Below are 15,254 nucleotides of genomic sequence, written 5' to 3'. Positions count from 1 at the left end.
TGTCGTTGATCTCAAAACCAGTTTAAAGGTACGGTAAAGAAATATCCTGAAAGCCCTACAAATCCCAACAATGCAAGAATGAGGAAACAATAGAAAGCCTCCTTCAGCTACCACGATTCAAATGATCTTAAAAGTTTCTACACTGGTTGTTTATGTGTACTTGACAATCTGGGAGGGCGTTAGTTGCGGTTGCTGCACGGGTTTTACAACAGTGCTTCTACGTCCTGTGAGAGTCCATCTATGGATGATACAATCATTATCTAAACACACACTATGCAATGTTCCAGTTTTAGTATCTTCACAATCAACAAAAGTTTTCCAAAATTCTTTGCTGTATGCAATATGAAAAATAAAAAAGACTCAAGTTGATATTCAAAAACAGAAACTCATAAACAAGTGTTTACTAGGAACTCTCTTTTTCTTGGAATACAAAAACTTGACAATCAAACTTGCAACAGGGAGATAGACACAATCATTCATCAAGCAATTGTGCAATCATACAATCTCATTGAAAGCAATTATCAGAGATTCATTACTCACATTGTCGTTCAACGTATAAGCAAAATACATGAAAAAAACATTCATCAAACAAAGCCTGAAATTCTTAATATCAATGCAACTCAATTCCTTGACTGCAGAAGCAAATTTTATACATACTTGATAAAAACTACTAAATTGATCCCAAAAAGAAAAAATAAAAAAAAATAAAAAATAAAAAAAGCTAAATAGTACTTGTAGAATATGAAAATTACACTAAAGGCCTATGCGATAATTAGACATTAGTACAGAGTTGCACTTCATTAGTAGTCTTGCCAAAGAGGTCTTCATCTTTTGGTGTAGTTTTGTAGTATCTTGCATAAACTATCAATTGAAATGCCCCAAAAATTGCGCCGAGACCGTTGCTAATCAAAATGAAGTAGTCCACTTTTCCAATGAGAGCATAGGATGTCCAGCAACAACCATTCAGGAAGTTGGCCACTAGGAGAGTGAATGGCATATATTTCACACTCTTAGTTTTAATGACATCTCGCACGTTGAACAAAGGAGAGCCATACATGAGGACATTGAAAAAATCACAGATCACACCAACTACGACAGCCCTCAAAGGTCGATTCATTGCCATCTTATGCTCAGGTATTGCCAACATAGTTGCAGCCACCAAAGCCCCAAATAAAATAAGTTCACATATAAAGTATGTAGCAACCCTCTTTCGTCCTTTTGCTGCGGCATAATAGAAGAATATGACAAGATATATGAGCTCTATAGATAGCCCAATTCCATTAATAGTGACAACTAAAATGCTATTTGGGTTAACAAATGGCAATCCGTAGTAACACCAGAACAAACAGTTTAACACTGTTGTAAGGTAAGGTCTTGGATCGAAAGCTTCCACATCTTTTTTTCTCCATATTTGTATGAACGTAGGAATTGGGGAGAGGAAAAGGCCGCCAGAGATGACATTCCCAACCACACCAACCACGAACCTAGCATCTGTGTGCACCATCTTTGCGAGGAAAATGACAAAGAAAATGTATATGTGACTGAAATATTTAAGAGAAAGTTATCGAGTATTGAATGAATGAAGATATCGTAGTCACCCTCTCCCTATATATAGAGTGTCTTTTAGCCTAGTTGGGCACTGAAAAGGTTTCCAATTCTTTAGCATATTAGAGAAGTAGATCTTTTCCTAGAAGGATTTGTAAAACCAAATTGAGTTCAAACTTGCAAATCCTACTTTGTGTAGGAGGGACTTTTATTAAAAAAAAAAAAAAAAAGTCTCAGCAAGACAACTCGAGATGATATAAGACTTGAGCCAACAGGTACCGGCACAACATTGAAAGCCTTTCGACAGAGTTGATTGAAGAGAACAAAACATGTAGCAGGAAAGAGGTAACATTCGGAGCGAGTTCACCATTAAGAAGCAAGATCGACAAAGCAAGCATTGCATGCTCGGTTCAAATGTTTATTTCACACTAATTAAATTAATGAATCAAGCTGGTTCGAAGCAAATAACGCGCACGCCCTCATTCGTATTTGTAAGACATGCTTTTGCATATGATGCAGGAGTAGAATCTGGATGCACAAAACAACTTCTAATTGGAAACAAGGGTGATTAACTGTGCAGGCCAACACAAACATAATCTTGATTGCAGTAGAAACAAACATTCATGCAGTTTTTCACTTCAAGAATGGCTAAGTACATAAAAGAGACAAATACACAGAAGAAGCTGTCAACTGATCAAGGAAAATGGCAAGCATTGTGAGCGGTAAACACTAGTATCATCAAAAGCGGTAAACAGATACAAAGTACTAGCATCCATAGAGTATATACTTAAAACACTAGTATCATCAAAAGCCTTTACCAAGTGACCAAAACCACAAAAACTTAGCAACGTACACATCACAAAAGTAAAATGCAATTCCGATTGAGTACGTTAGGATCATAGGACACAGAAAATAAGTTAAAAGCTCTAGGTTAAGTAAACAATTTAGACTTTTTACCAACAAAAGGCCTACTACATAGTTAAGGTATTACAGTGGTTTTTGTAAAGGGAATGGAATGTCAATTCTTCCTTGCAATAACTGGAATTTCATTTAACACAACTTTATGCTCAAACATTCTACAATTTTAACATCATATATATATATATATATATCACGAGTGGCTACAAAGAAATTCACGGTCACATACGTACTTTTGGATTTAATACCAATAAAATTAAAATACCACTAAAAGCAAGTTTAGAATGACTTTCGATTCAATTCACAGCGACTTAAGTCATTAGGTGACCAAAGAACATTCATTTTTGCAGGGTTTTTCTTTTGTTTGCTGAGGAATAAAAGCTGATGGAATAAGAGGATTAAAACAGAAATCGTTTAACCAACCACAAGAATCCTCAATTACCATCAAATCGAGTTCTAATACCGTACGTACATTAGCTAAGTGACCATCATCTCCTTGCAGTTCATTCAAACATAAAATAATAATAATAACCTGTATAAAGTTGGCCTAGCCTCTACAAGTTTGGACACCCTTTGTTTCATTGCTAACTTCACAACTTAGCAATGAAACCCATATATCACCAACTGATCCCCATGACTCAGAGAAACCCAGATATCACCAAGTCCGCCGGATTTCCAATGGTTTTTTGCAATCCTTGTCCTATCAATATATTACTCCTTGACATGGACAGAGAGATTTCAATGCATTGTGATTTACTGTAAACTTAGCTAACACATTGCAGTACACCATATCACTCTAGCTGCAATTTGGATTGATAATTCTGCCTCGTAAGCCAAACAAAGTGACATCGTTTTCAATTTAACAACTCTGACCAGCTCAATCCATGTTAGCAAATCTTTGAATACTTAAACTCATGAACATGATCACCCCCTTGTCCAGAACTTAACATTCAATATATAGACAATTAGACATAGAATGTAAACGCATTGATTGTGTTTGAGGTGACTCAAAATATTGTTTTTATCACTACTCGCTGCTCCGTGCCAAATGTAGTACCCTTCAACTTGTATCGGTACCCTGTATTGCTCACTGAAAATCAACACATGTTTTACTTCTTTGGCCTCTCTAGCTAATACCAAGTAAGAGGATTACCCTAAAGAGAACCATACTTGTTAGTCCCCAGTGCTCATCCATCTTGTCTTTTGCCATATTCCACATTACCATTCCTTTCCGGCCCAAGCGGTCCTCAGAGCCAGAAATTAATCCATACACGCTCTCTACCATCTTTATCAGTCCATGACATGCAATGAGGCTGCGACGACATCTACTGTCTTGGACATCTCGACCATATACGATATAAGGATATATATCCAATCAAAATCCTAACCTCAGCAATCAGCATCAACTTCAATCCTTGCAAGGCACACTTTAAATAGCAACTGCTCTTCCGTTGATCTCAAAACCAGTTTAAATGTAAAGAAATATCCTGAAAGCCCTACAAATCCCAACAATGTAAGAATGAGGAAACAACCAAAAGCCTCCTTCAGCCACCACGACTCAAATGATGTTCAAGTTTTTACACGGGTGTTATCTGTGTACTTCACAATCTGGGATGGCTTTAGTTGTGGTTGCTGCACAGGTTTTACAACAGTGTTTATACGCACTGTTTGGGAGTTGTAATAGTGGCCGTACCATTGTCAACTCCAAGCAATGCTGCTGCTCCAACTCTCAGTTCCTTCCCTGCTTGGATATTCATCCCTCTAATTATACCGTTGTTCATTTTGTAATTTCAATTTCTAACTTGACAAGTGATTAATGAAAAAGTAGTGTTTTAATTGAGAATATATTGTGTCATTTGGCTGTAGGATTGGAAATTTTGGAATTTTTTCTATCTAATTTTTAGTATTCCATTTGATTTATTGTAGATACTCAATATCAAAAATATTTAAAATAAATGTTCTTGAATTTATTCTCTCTTCTAATATGATGCTGCGTTTTTTTTAACATCTTTGAAAAAGCCTGAAATTCTCAATATCAATGCAACTCAATTCCTTGACTGAGAAGCAAATTTTATACATACTTGATCAAAACTACTAAATTGATCCCAAAAAGAAAAAATAAAAAAAAATAAAAAATAAAAAAAGCTAAATAGTACTTGTAGAATATGAAAATTACACTAAAGGCCTATGCGATAATTAGACATTAGTACAGAGTTGCACTTCATTAGTAGTCTTGCCAAAGAGGTCTTCATCTTTTGGTGTAGTTTTGTAGTATCTTGCATAAACTATCAATTGAAATGCCCCAAAAATTGCGCCGAGACCGTTGCTAATCAAAATGAAGTAGTCCACTTTTCCAATGAGAGCATAGGATGTCCAGCAACAACCATTCAGGAAGTTGGCCACTAGGAGAGTGAATGGCATATATTTCACACTCTTAGTTTTAATGACATCTCGCACGTTGAACAAAGGAGAGCCATACATGAGGACATTGAAAAAATCACAGATCACACCAACTACGACAGCCCTCAAAGGTCGATTCATTGCCATCTTATGCTCAGGTATTGCCAACATAGTTGCAGCCACCAAAGCCCCAAATAAAATAAGTTCACATATAAAGTATGTAGCAACCCTCTTTCGTCCTTTTGCTGCGGCATAATAGAAGAATATGACAAGATATATGAGCTCTATAGATAGCCCAATTCCATTAATAGTGACAACTAAAATGCTATTTGGGTTAACAAATGGCAATCCGTAGTAACACCAGAACAAACAGTTTAACACTGTTGTAAGGTAAGGTCTTGGATCGAAAGCTTCCACATCTTTTTTTCTCCATATTTGTATGAACGTAGGAATTGGGGAGAGGAAAAGGCCGCCAGAGATGACATTCCCAACCACACCAACCACGAACCTAGCATCTGTGTGCACCATCTTTGCGAGGAAAATGACAAAGAAAATGTATATGTGACTGAAATATTTAAGAGAAAGTTATCGAGTATTGAATGAATGAAGATATCGTAGTCACCCTCTCCCTATATATAGAGTGTCTTTTAGCCTAGTTGGGCACTGAAAAGGTTTCCAATTCTTTAGCATATTAGAGAAGTAGATCTTTTCCTAGAAGGATTTGTAAAACCAAATTGAGTTCAAACTTGCAAATCCTACTTTGTGTAGGAGGGACTTCCAAAAATGTAACTCGGATGCGTAAACCTGGTAAAAAGATTCAGCTCAAACACGCTTTTGTGAGTTTCTCCCTGTGTGATCACCAAGTTTCCACCCCAACCGTTGATATAACATCAGGTGGACCACACTCTGTACAATCCTAACCCTAAATCCTCTGTACAAAAAGCGCACCTCCAACTCTTCAAGTCAAATAGTCAACTCATTCTAGATTCTCTGAGAGTCTGAGGGCCCATGCTTGTAGTCCAAGTCTAATTCCCCTACACCAGGTAGCACAGAAACTCCGTCCTACCTCTTCTTCCCAACTAAAATTTCAGTTCGCGCTTTCACATCACGAAAATTTCGCAATCTCCCTCCTTCCCAAATTTTGGAGGCAAATGGCCACGTGGCCCCGGAACGAAATTATTTTTAAAATCCTTTATTAAGGTAAAAGAATAATATATATATTTTTTTTACCTTAACTTTTCTAAATAAAAAAAAAATATTACAATCTACGTAGTTGTGGGATTTGGATTTGGGCAAAATAGAATTCTCTCTCTTTCTCCCTGTGACAAACGCAGCCCAGATAGAAAACCCTGAGATTTTTTTTTTTTTTTTTTTTTGAATTTCCGTTGGAGATTCGTAGCCGATTTTATAATAAGCGACGACTCTGAGGTCGGAATTTCGAGTTCGTTTTCGGAGTCGGAGCTTTTGGTTATCGGAGGAACGGAAAGTCGGAGTTTGAATCGGCGGTTTTTGGTTTCGTTTGCATCGGTTTAGGGTTTCCGAATCCGAATTTGGGGCTCTACGGTCATTTCCGGGGGGTCTTGTTGTGTTTCCGGCGACGGTTACTGAATTCGGAAGCGTTTTTTTTTTTGGATTCGATTGAGGAGGTTTTGCGTGGGAGGTTTGGTTTGGGGTTCAATGTGAAATTAGGGTTCGTTGAAATTGGGAGGTTGGAATATGATAATTAAGCGGCCGTCGAGATTTGAAATGCCGAATTTGAAACGGTGTAAGCTGGAGGAGGCGGAAGCTAAAGCCTATGCGTATTCGGCGAATCCGAAGAGGCGGAAAGCGAATGGGTACTGCTCAGTTGGCAATGGCGAGGGGGAGGATTTGAGCAGCGGCTCCGGTTCGTCGGGATACGACGAGTCGTTTTCGGCTGCGGTCGAGGTGGTGGAGTCGAATTTGCAGCGGTTGAGTAAGCGGCGAGAAATGAATCGGAGGTCCGAGAAGTTGAGGAGGTCAGCTCGAGGACGGCCGCAAGTGCCGTCTTCGAGGTTTAACGGTTCAGGTGAGAAAAAGCAAGCGAAATATGTAGATACATATACGGTTTTTGAAGAAGAAGAATGTGATGTTTTAGCAGCGGAGGACAGAGAAGGGATTGAGAAATTGGGTTTTGTTAAAAAGCGTAAGGAGGATATCAATGGGTTTAAGAAGTTTAAGAAGTTCCAATATTGTGGGAAGGTAGAGCAAGAAGAAGTGGATTATTATGATGATATTGGTTACAGACAGTATATGGGTTTGAAAAATTCGATAGCCTCGAAACAGGGGAGAAATTCTTTGCCAGAGGAAAGAAGTGAGGAATATGGAGCTGGGCTTAGTTTCGGCGGCAAGGAGAAAGTTAGCAAACCCGATTGTGCAAAGAAGAAAGAAGTGTATAAGCCGCAGGACTTTGCTTTGGGTGATATTGTTTGGGCTAAGTGTGGGAGGAGCTACCCAGTTTGGCCGGCGGTGGTTATCGACCCCATATTGCAAGCTCCAGAAGCAGTGTTGAGCTGCTGTATTCCTAACGCTATCTGTGTCATGTTCTTTGGGTTCTCAAAGAATGGAACACAAAGGGTAAATATTTTTTTACTGTTGATACTCTGTGTTTATTTTTGTGGGTACAATAGATTTGCTTACAGTGTCTGGTTTAAATGAACAGGATTATGGGTGGGTGAAGCAGGGAATGATATATCCGTTCAAGCAGTTCCTTGAGAGGTGTGTAGCTATTTAATCCTGAGCTGTATTTTGCTTGTTTGTTCTTTAAAGATAAAGTCTTTGAACAGTCCAGAGTTTTGGCTTCTTCAGATTTCGAGGACAGACCCAGTTGTACAGGAGTAAACCAAGCGAGCTCCAGATGGCAATAGAGGAGGCGGTGTTAGCAGAAAATGGCTTTATTTACGCAGCTTGTAAAACTACTGATTCAGAGGCAAATGCCCCTGAAATCCAAGAGGCCACAGATTTTTATCAAGATCAGGCATATTACAGTCAGAATCTGAATCAGGCAAGTTCTTTTCTGGGAATATTTTCTTGTCTCAACATTAGTCCTCTTTGAGAAATATGATCTGGAACTTCTAGTTTTGTTGTGAAGTTGGACACATTATTTTGCTAATCCCCAGATAAAACTTGGAAGTACTTGTCTATCTTTTTAGGTGGATGTGCATTTTATAGCAAAAGGACCCAAATAACTCTTTTTGCTTGTTAGTTTTTTTTTTCTTTCTTTCTTTCTTGCAGAGATTATAATCCTTAACGCAGGTTTCTGCAATTTTTTCTTTTTGTGTAAATTTTGTTTCCATGTTATATGAATTATAATCTTTTGCTATTATTGTAGCAAAGTCTGGTTGTCTCTGGAATGAGAGTTCATCCAATGAATTTATTGTGCAGGAAGCATATCAGAAGGACACAAGACCTTGTGATTGCTGTGGTTTGATCACTCCATCTAAAGCTATGAAAAAAGTGAAGGGCTCAGGTTCTGAAACCCAAGTTTTATGTAAACATTGTGCCAAGGTTCAAACTTGCCTCATGTTGGAGTTTTATCAACTTTTAAGTCAAACATTTCCGTACATAATTGGAGGTTTCTAATGATGCTCTCTATCATTTTATGTAGTTGAAAAAATCAAGACAATATTGTGGCATATGTAAGAAGATATGGCACCATTCAGATGGTGGAGATTGGGTCAGTAATCTGCAATCTTTTTCATTGTGATCAATCTGATGTCCTCATGATCAATATCATTCATTACTATAGTTTTGTAGTTGAAAATTTTGGGAATTTGTTCATTTCAATTATCTGTCTCAGGTATGCTGTGATGGCTGTAATGTTTGGGTGCATGCTGAGTGTGACAAAATTTCCAGTAAAGTTTTCAAGGTATACCTTCCATGCTTAATTTGACAATACGTTTCCGTTTCTCCTATGTTTCTTTTACCTAATTTGGTTAAGTAGTGAAGCATTACTGAATTGCCCTGTTGTTCAGGACCCAGAGCACATTGATTACTATTGTCCTGATTGCAAAAATAAGGCCAAAGGTGAAATGTTAGATGAGTTACAGTGTCAGCGAAAACACAGGCATGTCATTTCATTAGATTATACTGATTTAGTTCGTTTTTAAATTTTCTTTTAATTTTCATTAACTTACTGATTGATGTGGCAATTTTTGAAACAGTTCTGGCCGGAAATCTGTGACTGGCGTAACTGTGTCTGAGGTAACTGTGGTTTGTAATGGCATGGAAGGAACTTATGTACCAAACCTTCATATGTAAGCGCTTATCTTCTGAAATTGAAGTGTTATATTGAGATTAATTTCTCTAAGCATTTTTGTACCTTTTTGAATTAAAGTCATTTGGTATTTTGCCTTCCTAATTCAAGTCAATTTCAACTGTACTGTAAAGTCATATTTGGAGGATTTGCAAGCTGCTTCTGATTATTTTATGTTGCAGGGTTGCTTGTAAGTGTGGACCCTGTGATAAGTCAAAGATGCAGAGCCTTGGTGAATGGGAAAGGCACACAGGTTGTAGAGCAAAAAAATGGAAGCATAGTGTGAAAGTGAAGGCCACAATGCTAACACTGGAACAATGGGTTTGTACAATATCTTGTATCTTATCTACACTATGGTTTTGGTAATCAGCAATATTTTTGTTGTAATTCTGAGAAGAGATTGATGGCTCATTTTCATTTTGGTCAAAAAAGATAATCTTTCCTTTTAACTTTAGTTCTGCACTATATTGATTCTAGACAGTTTCTCACTAATCTTGAATATGTTTCAGATTGCAGAGTATAATGAACATGGCTTACAGCCTCTCAAATTAGATAAGCAGCGACTACTTGATTCCTTACAAGGTGAAACACATGCCTAATTGTTTACATGTTGGCTGATCTACTTGTCCGTCTGTGTCTCTGTGTCTCTGTGTCAGTGTCGCAGAGGCGGCTGAGCCTTTTGCTTAAGTGGCAAGGAGGTTTTTGGTTGATAATTTTTTTTTATAGTGAGAGACTCACTTGTATCTTTGTTGCAACAGAAAAGTATGAGCCAGTTAATGCAAAGTGGACAAGTGAAAGATGTGCAGTTTGTAGATGGGTTGAAGATTGGGAAGATAACAAAATGATCATATGCAACAGGTGCCTGTCTCCATCTTTTGTTGCATCTTTGTGCCAAGTTTAAATTTTTAGATAATTGTTTTATTTTTGTTTCTGATGCAAGACTAAGAGTTTTATATAATTTTTGTTACTTTGTCCAGGTGTCAAATAGCTGTGCACCAAGAATGCTATGGTGCAAAAGATGTCCAGGATTTTACTTCATGGGTTTGTAGAGCATGTGAAACACCTGATGTCATTAAAGAATGTTGTCTCTGTCCTGTAAAAGGTATTTTTGCCATCATCCAGTGTCTTGAGTGGACTTTAGTGATTTCATATTGATTTATATACTTGCATTATGAGTTTTTTTTTATGATACTACTGTAATTTCTAATAAAATTATTTATGTTTGACTGCAAAATTAATATTTTGCAATTTCAGAGTTCTTTCTCATTTGACTATTCATTTTCATGCCATTGATGATTCTAGTGTTACTAGTGCTTACTATCTATATTTCTTTCATCCTCTTTTGGAAGCTTAAGCGGATATTCTTTTGACTTCTGCGAATCATTAATAGTCATGCATATGTTTGAATAGTTCCAATGATGGTCACTGAGTTTTGTTTCTTATAAACGAAACTGAATTATCTACCTAGAGCATGAAATGTGCACCATAATGCTATCTTATATCTTCAGTAAGGTTGACTGTTTTCTTGTTTGCTAATTCAAAATTGGTTTCTTCAGGAGGTGCTTTGAAGCCCACTGATGTTGACACCTTGTGGGTTCATGTCTCTTGTGCTTGGTTTCGTCCCGAAGTAGGTTTCTTGAATCATGAGAAGATGGAACCTGCTGTTGGAATCCTTAGAATCCCACCCACTACTTTTATGAAGGTAATTTAATACTCTGGGTGATACTTTTGGACACTTCAATTACTTTGTTTTCTTATTCTTAACCAAAGGGGGTGATGTTATGCTGGGACTTTTTTTTTTTTTTGGTTTTCTCCACCAGTTAGGGTTTTGGTTTCCTTCACCAGTTAGGAAAGAGTTCATTAGTTGCTTATTTGGTGATGGTACAAACTTGTAACCTCTCTAATTCAGTTCACCTTCTCTTTTGGAACAGCGTTGCGTAATTTGTACGCAGACTCATGGTTCCTGCACCACATGTTGCAAATGTGCCACTCATTTTCATGCAACCTGTGCATCAAGAGCAGGCTACAACATGGAAGTAAGATTTCATTGTTGTTTTACTTTATGAACGCCCTTTCCACTTGAGTCAGTAACTACAACTTATGCATTAGTCCTTTAATCTCAACTGACATATACATATACATTTGCATCTTTTATTAGACTAATCTTGTCATAATTTTCTCTTGTTGTTTTATTGTTTGCACTTTTCTTTCAATTCTTAGGAATAATTTGTGAACAATGTTGGTGATTTGATTATATTGCATCTTCAACTTTCAGTTGCACTGCCAAGAGAAGAATGGGAAACAAGTAACAACGAAGATGATATATTGTGCTGTGCACAGGTTAGGACCGTACTGTATTTTTCATATGGTCCCTACTGCTATAAGTCCTCCCAGTGGGAGCATTTGTTTAAGGTTGCATTTTCCTGTGGCTCATATATATTCATAACCTTTGTTTCAGGACCCCTAATCCAGATGCTGTTGTCGTTGTTCGTACTCCTTCGGGGGTTTTTGCTGCCAGAAGCTTGCTTCAAAACGAGAAAGGGTTCTTCAGGGGTTCGAGGGTGGTCTCATCAAAGAGGACTGAAGTTCCAGAACCTTCAACCTCAGAGTCTGATGAGTTAGAACCACTCTCTGCTGCAAGATGCCGTGCTATTAAAAGATCAAATTTTAAGGTAACTTGTGTTAGCATACTATGCATAGCTGTCATATTTCCTCTTGAATTTCTTTTAAGTAGTTTACTTGTTCATTATTGTTTCTAGTCGAGTTATTAATTGTGTTTTTATGTTTCATTATTCTCTACCAGGGAGGTGAGCGGCTACCAATTTTTCATCGACCAAGGGGACCAACACATCATTCATTAGACTCAGTGAATAGCTTGAGCACATTTATAGTAATACTCTTGTCCTTATTGACTTTTACATTTTCTTCACTTTATAATATAAATGTTGACATTTTTTTATAGACAAAATATCTATATATATCATCTTTTGTTTTCCTTGGTTGGTTGGTGTGATGGACTAATTATATCTGTTTCCTTTTATTAGGAAGTAGAAGATTCTAAAATTTTTTCTTCCTTCAAGGATCGGCTTTACCACTTGCAGGCAAGTCACATCTCTTCATTTGCTGTGGTTGCTTACTTGATAGACTCTTGACATTTTTGTTTTATGTGCAGAAGTCATTAACATTTGTTCTTGTCTTTATTTCAGAAAACTGAAAATCACCGGGTTTGTTTTGGTAAATCTGGAATACATGGATGGGGACTATTTGCACGTAGGAATATTCAAGAAGGAGAAATGGTACTCAATTGTTACTTAATACTGTAGTTATTGAATGAACTTGTAATTCAAATATGTATATGTATGTAACTATGACTTCATATAGATTTCTTTCTTTGTGTTAACCGCTTAGGGAATATTCGTTGTCATCTGATTGATAGGAAAGTGTGAATTCCTTAATGCATATTTAAAATCTTTTGGTGAATAACTCCAAGCCATTTTCTTTGATTATGAAAGTTGATTTTCAGCAACCAAAATGTTCTGTTTCATGTGATCTTTTTAATGTTAACTATGCTTGTTTCCAGGTTGTTGAGTATCGTGGTGAGCGGGTAAGACGTAGTGTTGCAGATCTTAGGGAAGCACGGTACAGGCTACAAGGCAAAGATTGCTATGTAAGTCGATTTTCAGTATACTCCTATGTTTCTATGTATGCAGTATACCTTATCTTGGGAGTAGCTTATGAACATATATTAGCCAGCAACTGCTGGAATCAAGACTACTTAGCATTCCAATTACATGTGGGAAAAAATGATGGGGAGCTTAAAAATTTCACATGTAATCATTTTTTTGTGCAGTACTTCTTATCAATTGTTTTGAAACTTATTAGTCTTGGCACAAAATGAGAACACTCCTGTAGATGAGGATTTGTCCCATGAAATTAATGGTGCTTTATACATTTATGGGAAGTTTATCCATGTGCCAGATCAAAATTGACTTTTGAACCATTAGAACTAGTTCCGTCTTTCAGCCCAAAAAAAAAAAAAAAAGAATTAGTTCTATCTTAATTTAAGCACCATCTCTCTATTACACAACTTGAGGATCTCTAGTGTTGAGTTGGACAATTTGTTATGTTAGGGTTGCGGCTCCTAACATGTTATTGATTCAATTTACAGCCAAAGCACCCTCCCCTCTCGGCCTTCAGTTTATGTCATTGGAATGTGATTTAAAGTGTATGAACTACCTTTTTTTGCAGCTTTTCAAGATCAGCGAGGAAGTAGTAATTGATGCTACATATAGAGGAAATATAGCACGGTTAATTAACCATTCGGTTAGTTCCATTAATTAATGACTTTGAGCTTTTGTTTACTCATGGATATAATTAAAGTTGACCATTCAAAGAGTCAATTTATTGGATTTGCTAAACTCAAGTTGGTCTATTGGAAGTTCTGAATTACATATCATGATGCTAAAATTTTGTTGCACGTCCTGCAGTGCACGCCCAATTGCTATTCAAGGATCATGAGTGTGGGTGAGGAGAACCGAATAGTTCTCATTGCCAAGACTAGTGTTTCGGCCGGTGAAGAACTAACGTAAGTTTTCTGGTATTTTCTTTGGGTTTTGCATCAACGCATTTAAAAATGATGTATATAAGTATATTTGGTTGAGAAAGGTTACAAGTTTCTCCTTAATTTTTGTTTAACAGGTACGATTACTTGTTTGAGCCGGATGAATGTGACGAGGTGAGAGTTCCCTGTCTATGTAAAGCTCCCAACTGTAGGAAATTCTTGTGTTAGTTCACAGTTCACAGTTCACAGTTCATACATTTTTTGGTGCTCCCATATCATCTCTGCACAGAACTCTGACCACTTCTAACCATTGAGGAAACCCGTTCCCCCTGTTACAGAAAAGAAAGGAAAACTTTTCTCCTTGAGCTTGTAATTCTTTTCAATTTATCTAGGGCAATTCGTGTTGTAACCATATTAGAATAAAATGTAATATCATTATCACCTAGCTATTTGGCTGGTGGCCTTTTTGCTTTTGTTTCTCTGTAAGTAAAAGAATTTGACAGATTGTTTTATAATCTCCATACTGTAATTGTAATTGTTCCCAAGCCAATTGATCTACTAATTTCAGTTTGTACATATATCTCAAGCACCCAATTTTTTGATCCATCAAGCTCTTTCATAACGAAGTATGATTCAAGAAAAATTCAAGGACTTCTAAACACCCCAAAGTTTGATCTCTGGCATCCAAATGTTAATTAAAGTTCTTGGCAATATTCAAAATGGTTTTCAAGACTAGAAACTCAAACTTTGCAAAGATTTATAGATCTAAAAATAACAAGAAGATGAATAAAAGAGCAAAACCATATATATAAGATGTGCCAATGCCGCTTGTCTTACATTTGCACCCCCGAAATAAAGGTGTTATGTGAGAGTCGAAGTGGTATTCTTTCGGAAATTTAAATGTAGAAGAAGCGGTATTGGCCTCATACTGCTAGAAGGCATTATTTAGAGATGGAAATTCACCCGTAGGGCTTAATCACTCTGTAAAATCTTCCTCGGTTATTCTTTGGTTTAGTACTTCAGTTTAGTTGTCGAGTTTGTTAATTTTCTAGGTTTAAAGGTTTTCCCGGAATAGGATTCAAATTTGCTTACCACTAATACTTTGGTGGTAATATCACCACTTAATATAAAACTGACATCCTTATTTCAAAAAAAAAAAAAAAATATATATATATATATATATATATATATATATATATATATATATATAAAACTGACATGTGTTATGAAACATAATTATAGTTAATCATGATGTTTTATTAAAAAATTATATTTTAAATATTTAATTAATTCTATATGATGTGACAAATTTTAATAGGGTGGTGATATCACCACAAAATAAAAATTGTGAGCAAATTTGAATCCCCCGGAGATATATATGAAATTATCAAAAAAAGAAAAGAAAAGAAAAGAAAAGTTAATAACAAATAATAAAGGGGAGGTCTTGTGCATAAAACTTTTATGGGCCTGTAGCAGAGAGTCATAGGCAAGCCCATAAATTTGAATTAGCTTTCGGTAACAATATTATAAGTTAGTTATGTTTTTGAATGTGTGGGT

The 15,254-nt window shown here is 36.6% G+C and overlaps 3 protein-coding genes across 4 annotated transcripts; 1 reads left to right on the top strand and 2 right to left on the bottom strand.

Annotated features, from left to right (window-relative positions):
* Positions 1 to 772: 772 nt before the first annotated feature.
* On the bottom strand, positions 773 to 1,504 carry LOC133714215 (bidirectional sugar transporter SWEET6b-like). Its single transcript, XM_062140300.1, has one exon. The coding sequence runs from the start codon at positions 1,502 to 1,504 to the stop codon at positions 773 to 775; it is 732 nt and encodes a 243-aa protein (XP_061996284.1).
* A 3,155-nt stretch (positions 1,505 to 4,659) lies between these two features.
* On the bottom strand, positions 4,660 to 5,391 carry LOC133714214 (bidirectional sugar transporter SWEET6b-like). Its single transcript, XM_062140299.1, has one exon. It carries the CDS (start codon positions 5,389 to 5,391, stop codon positions 4,660 to 4,662), a length of 732 nt encoding a protein of 243 aa, XP_061996283.1.
* A 754-nt stretch (positions 5,392 to 6,145) lies between these two features.
* Positions 6,146 to 14,275, top strand: LOC133714359 (histone-lysine N-methyltransferase ATX3). 2 transcript variants are annotated; one of them, XM_062140456.1, is made up of 23 exons: positions 6,146 to 7,458; positions 7,544 to 7,599; positions 7,690 to 7,889; positions 8,270 to 8,388; positions 8,489 to 8,557; positions 8,681 to 8,749; positions 8,856 to 8,947; positions 9,045 to 9,137; positions 9,319 to 9,457; positions 9,646 to 9,718; positions 9,895 to 9,994; positions 10,114 to 10,238; positions 10,693 to 10,838; positions 11,068 to 11,172; positions 11,412 to 11,476; positions 11,595 to 11,808; positions 11,940 to 12,026; positions 12,181 to 12,237; positions 12,343 to 12,432; positions 12,717 to 12,803; positions 13,385 to 13,459; positions 13,624 to 13,721; positions 13,835 to 14,275. In XM_062140456.1, exons 1-23 carry the CDS (start codon positions 6,580 to 6,582, stop codon positions 13,923 to 13,925), a joined length of 3,129 nt encoding a protein of 1,042 aa, XP_061996440.1. In that variant the 5' UTR covers positions 6,146 to 6,579; the 3' UTR covers positions 13,926 to 14,275. The 2 variants fall into 2 exon arrangements, with proteins under 2 accessions (XP_061996440.1, XP_061996439.1); XM_062140455.1 differs by having other exon boundaries at positions 6,147 to 7,458; positions 7,690 to 7,885; positions 8,266 to 8,388.
* Positions 14,276 to 15,254: the final 979 nt, after the last annotated feature.

Source organism: Rosa rugosa, chromosome 6 (assembly GCF_958449725.1).
Source record: "Rosa rugosa chromosome 6, drRosRugo1.1, whole genome shotgun sequence".
Taxonomy (NCBI): Eukaryota; Viridiplantae; Streptophyta; class Magnoliopsida; order Rosales; family Rosaceae; genus Rosa; species Rosa rugosa.
This window is presented reverse-complemented; position numbering and strand designations above follow the sequence as displayed.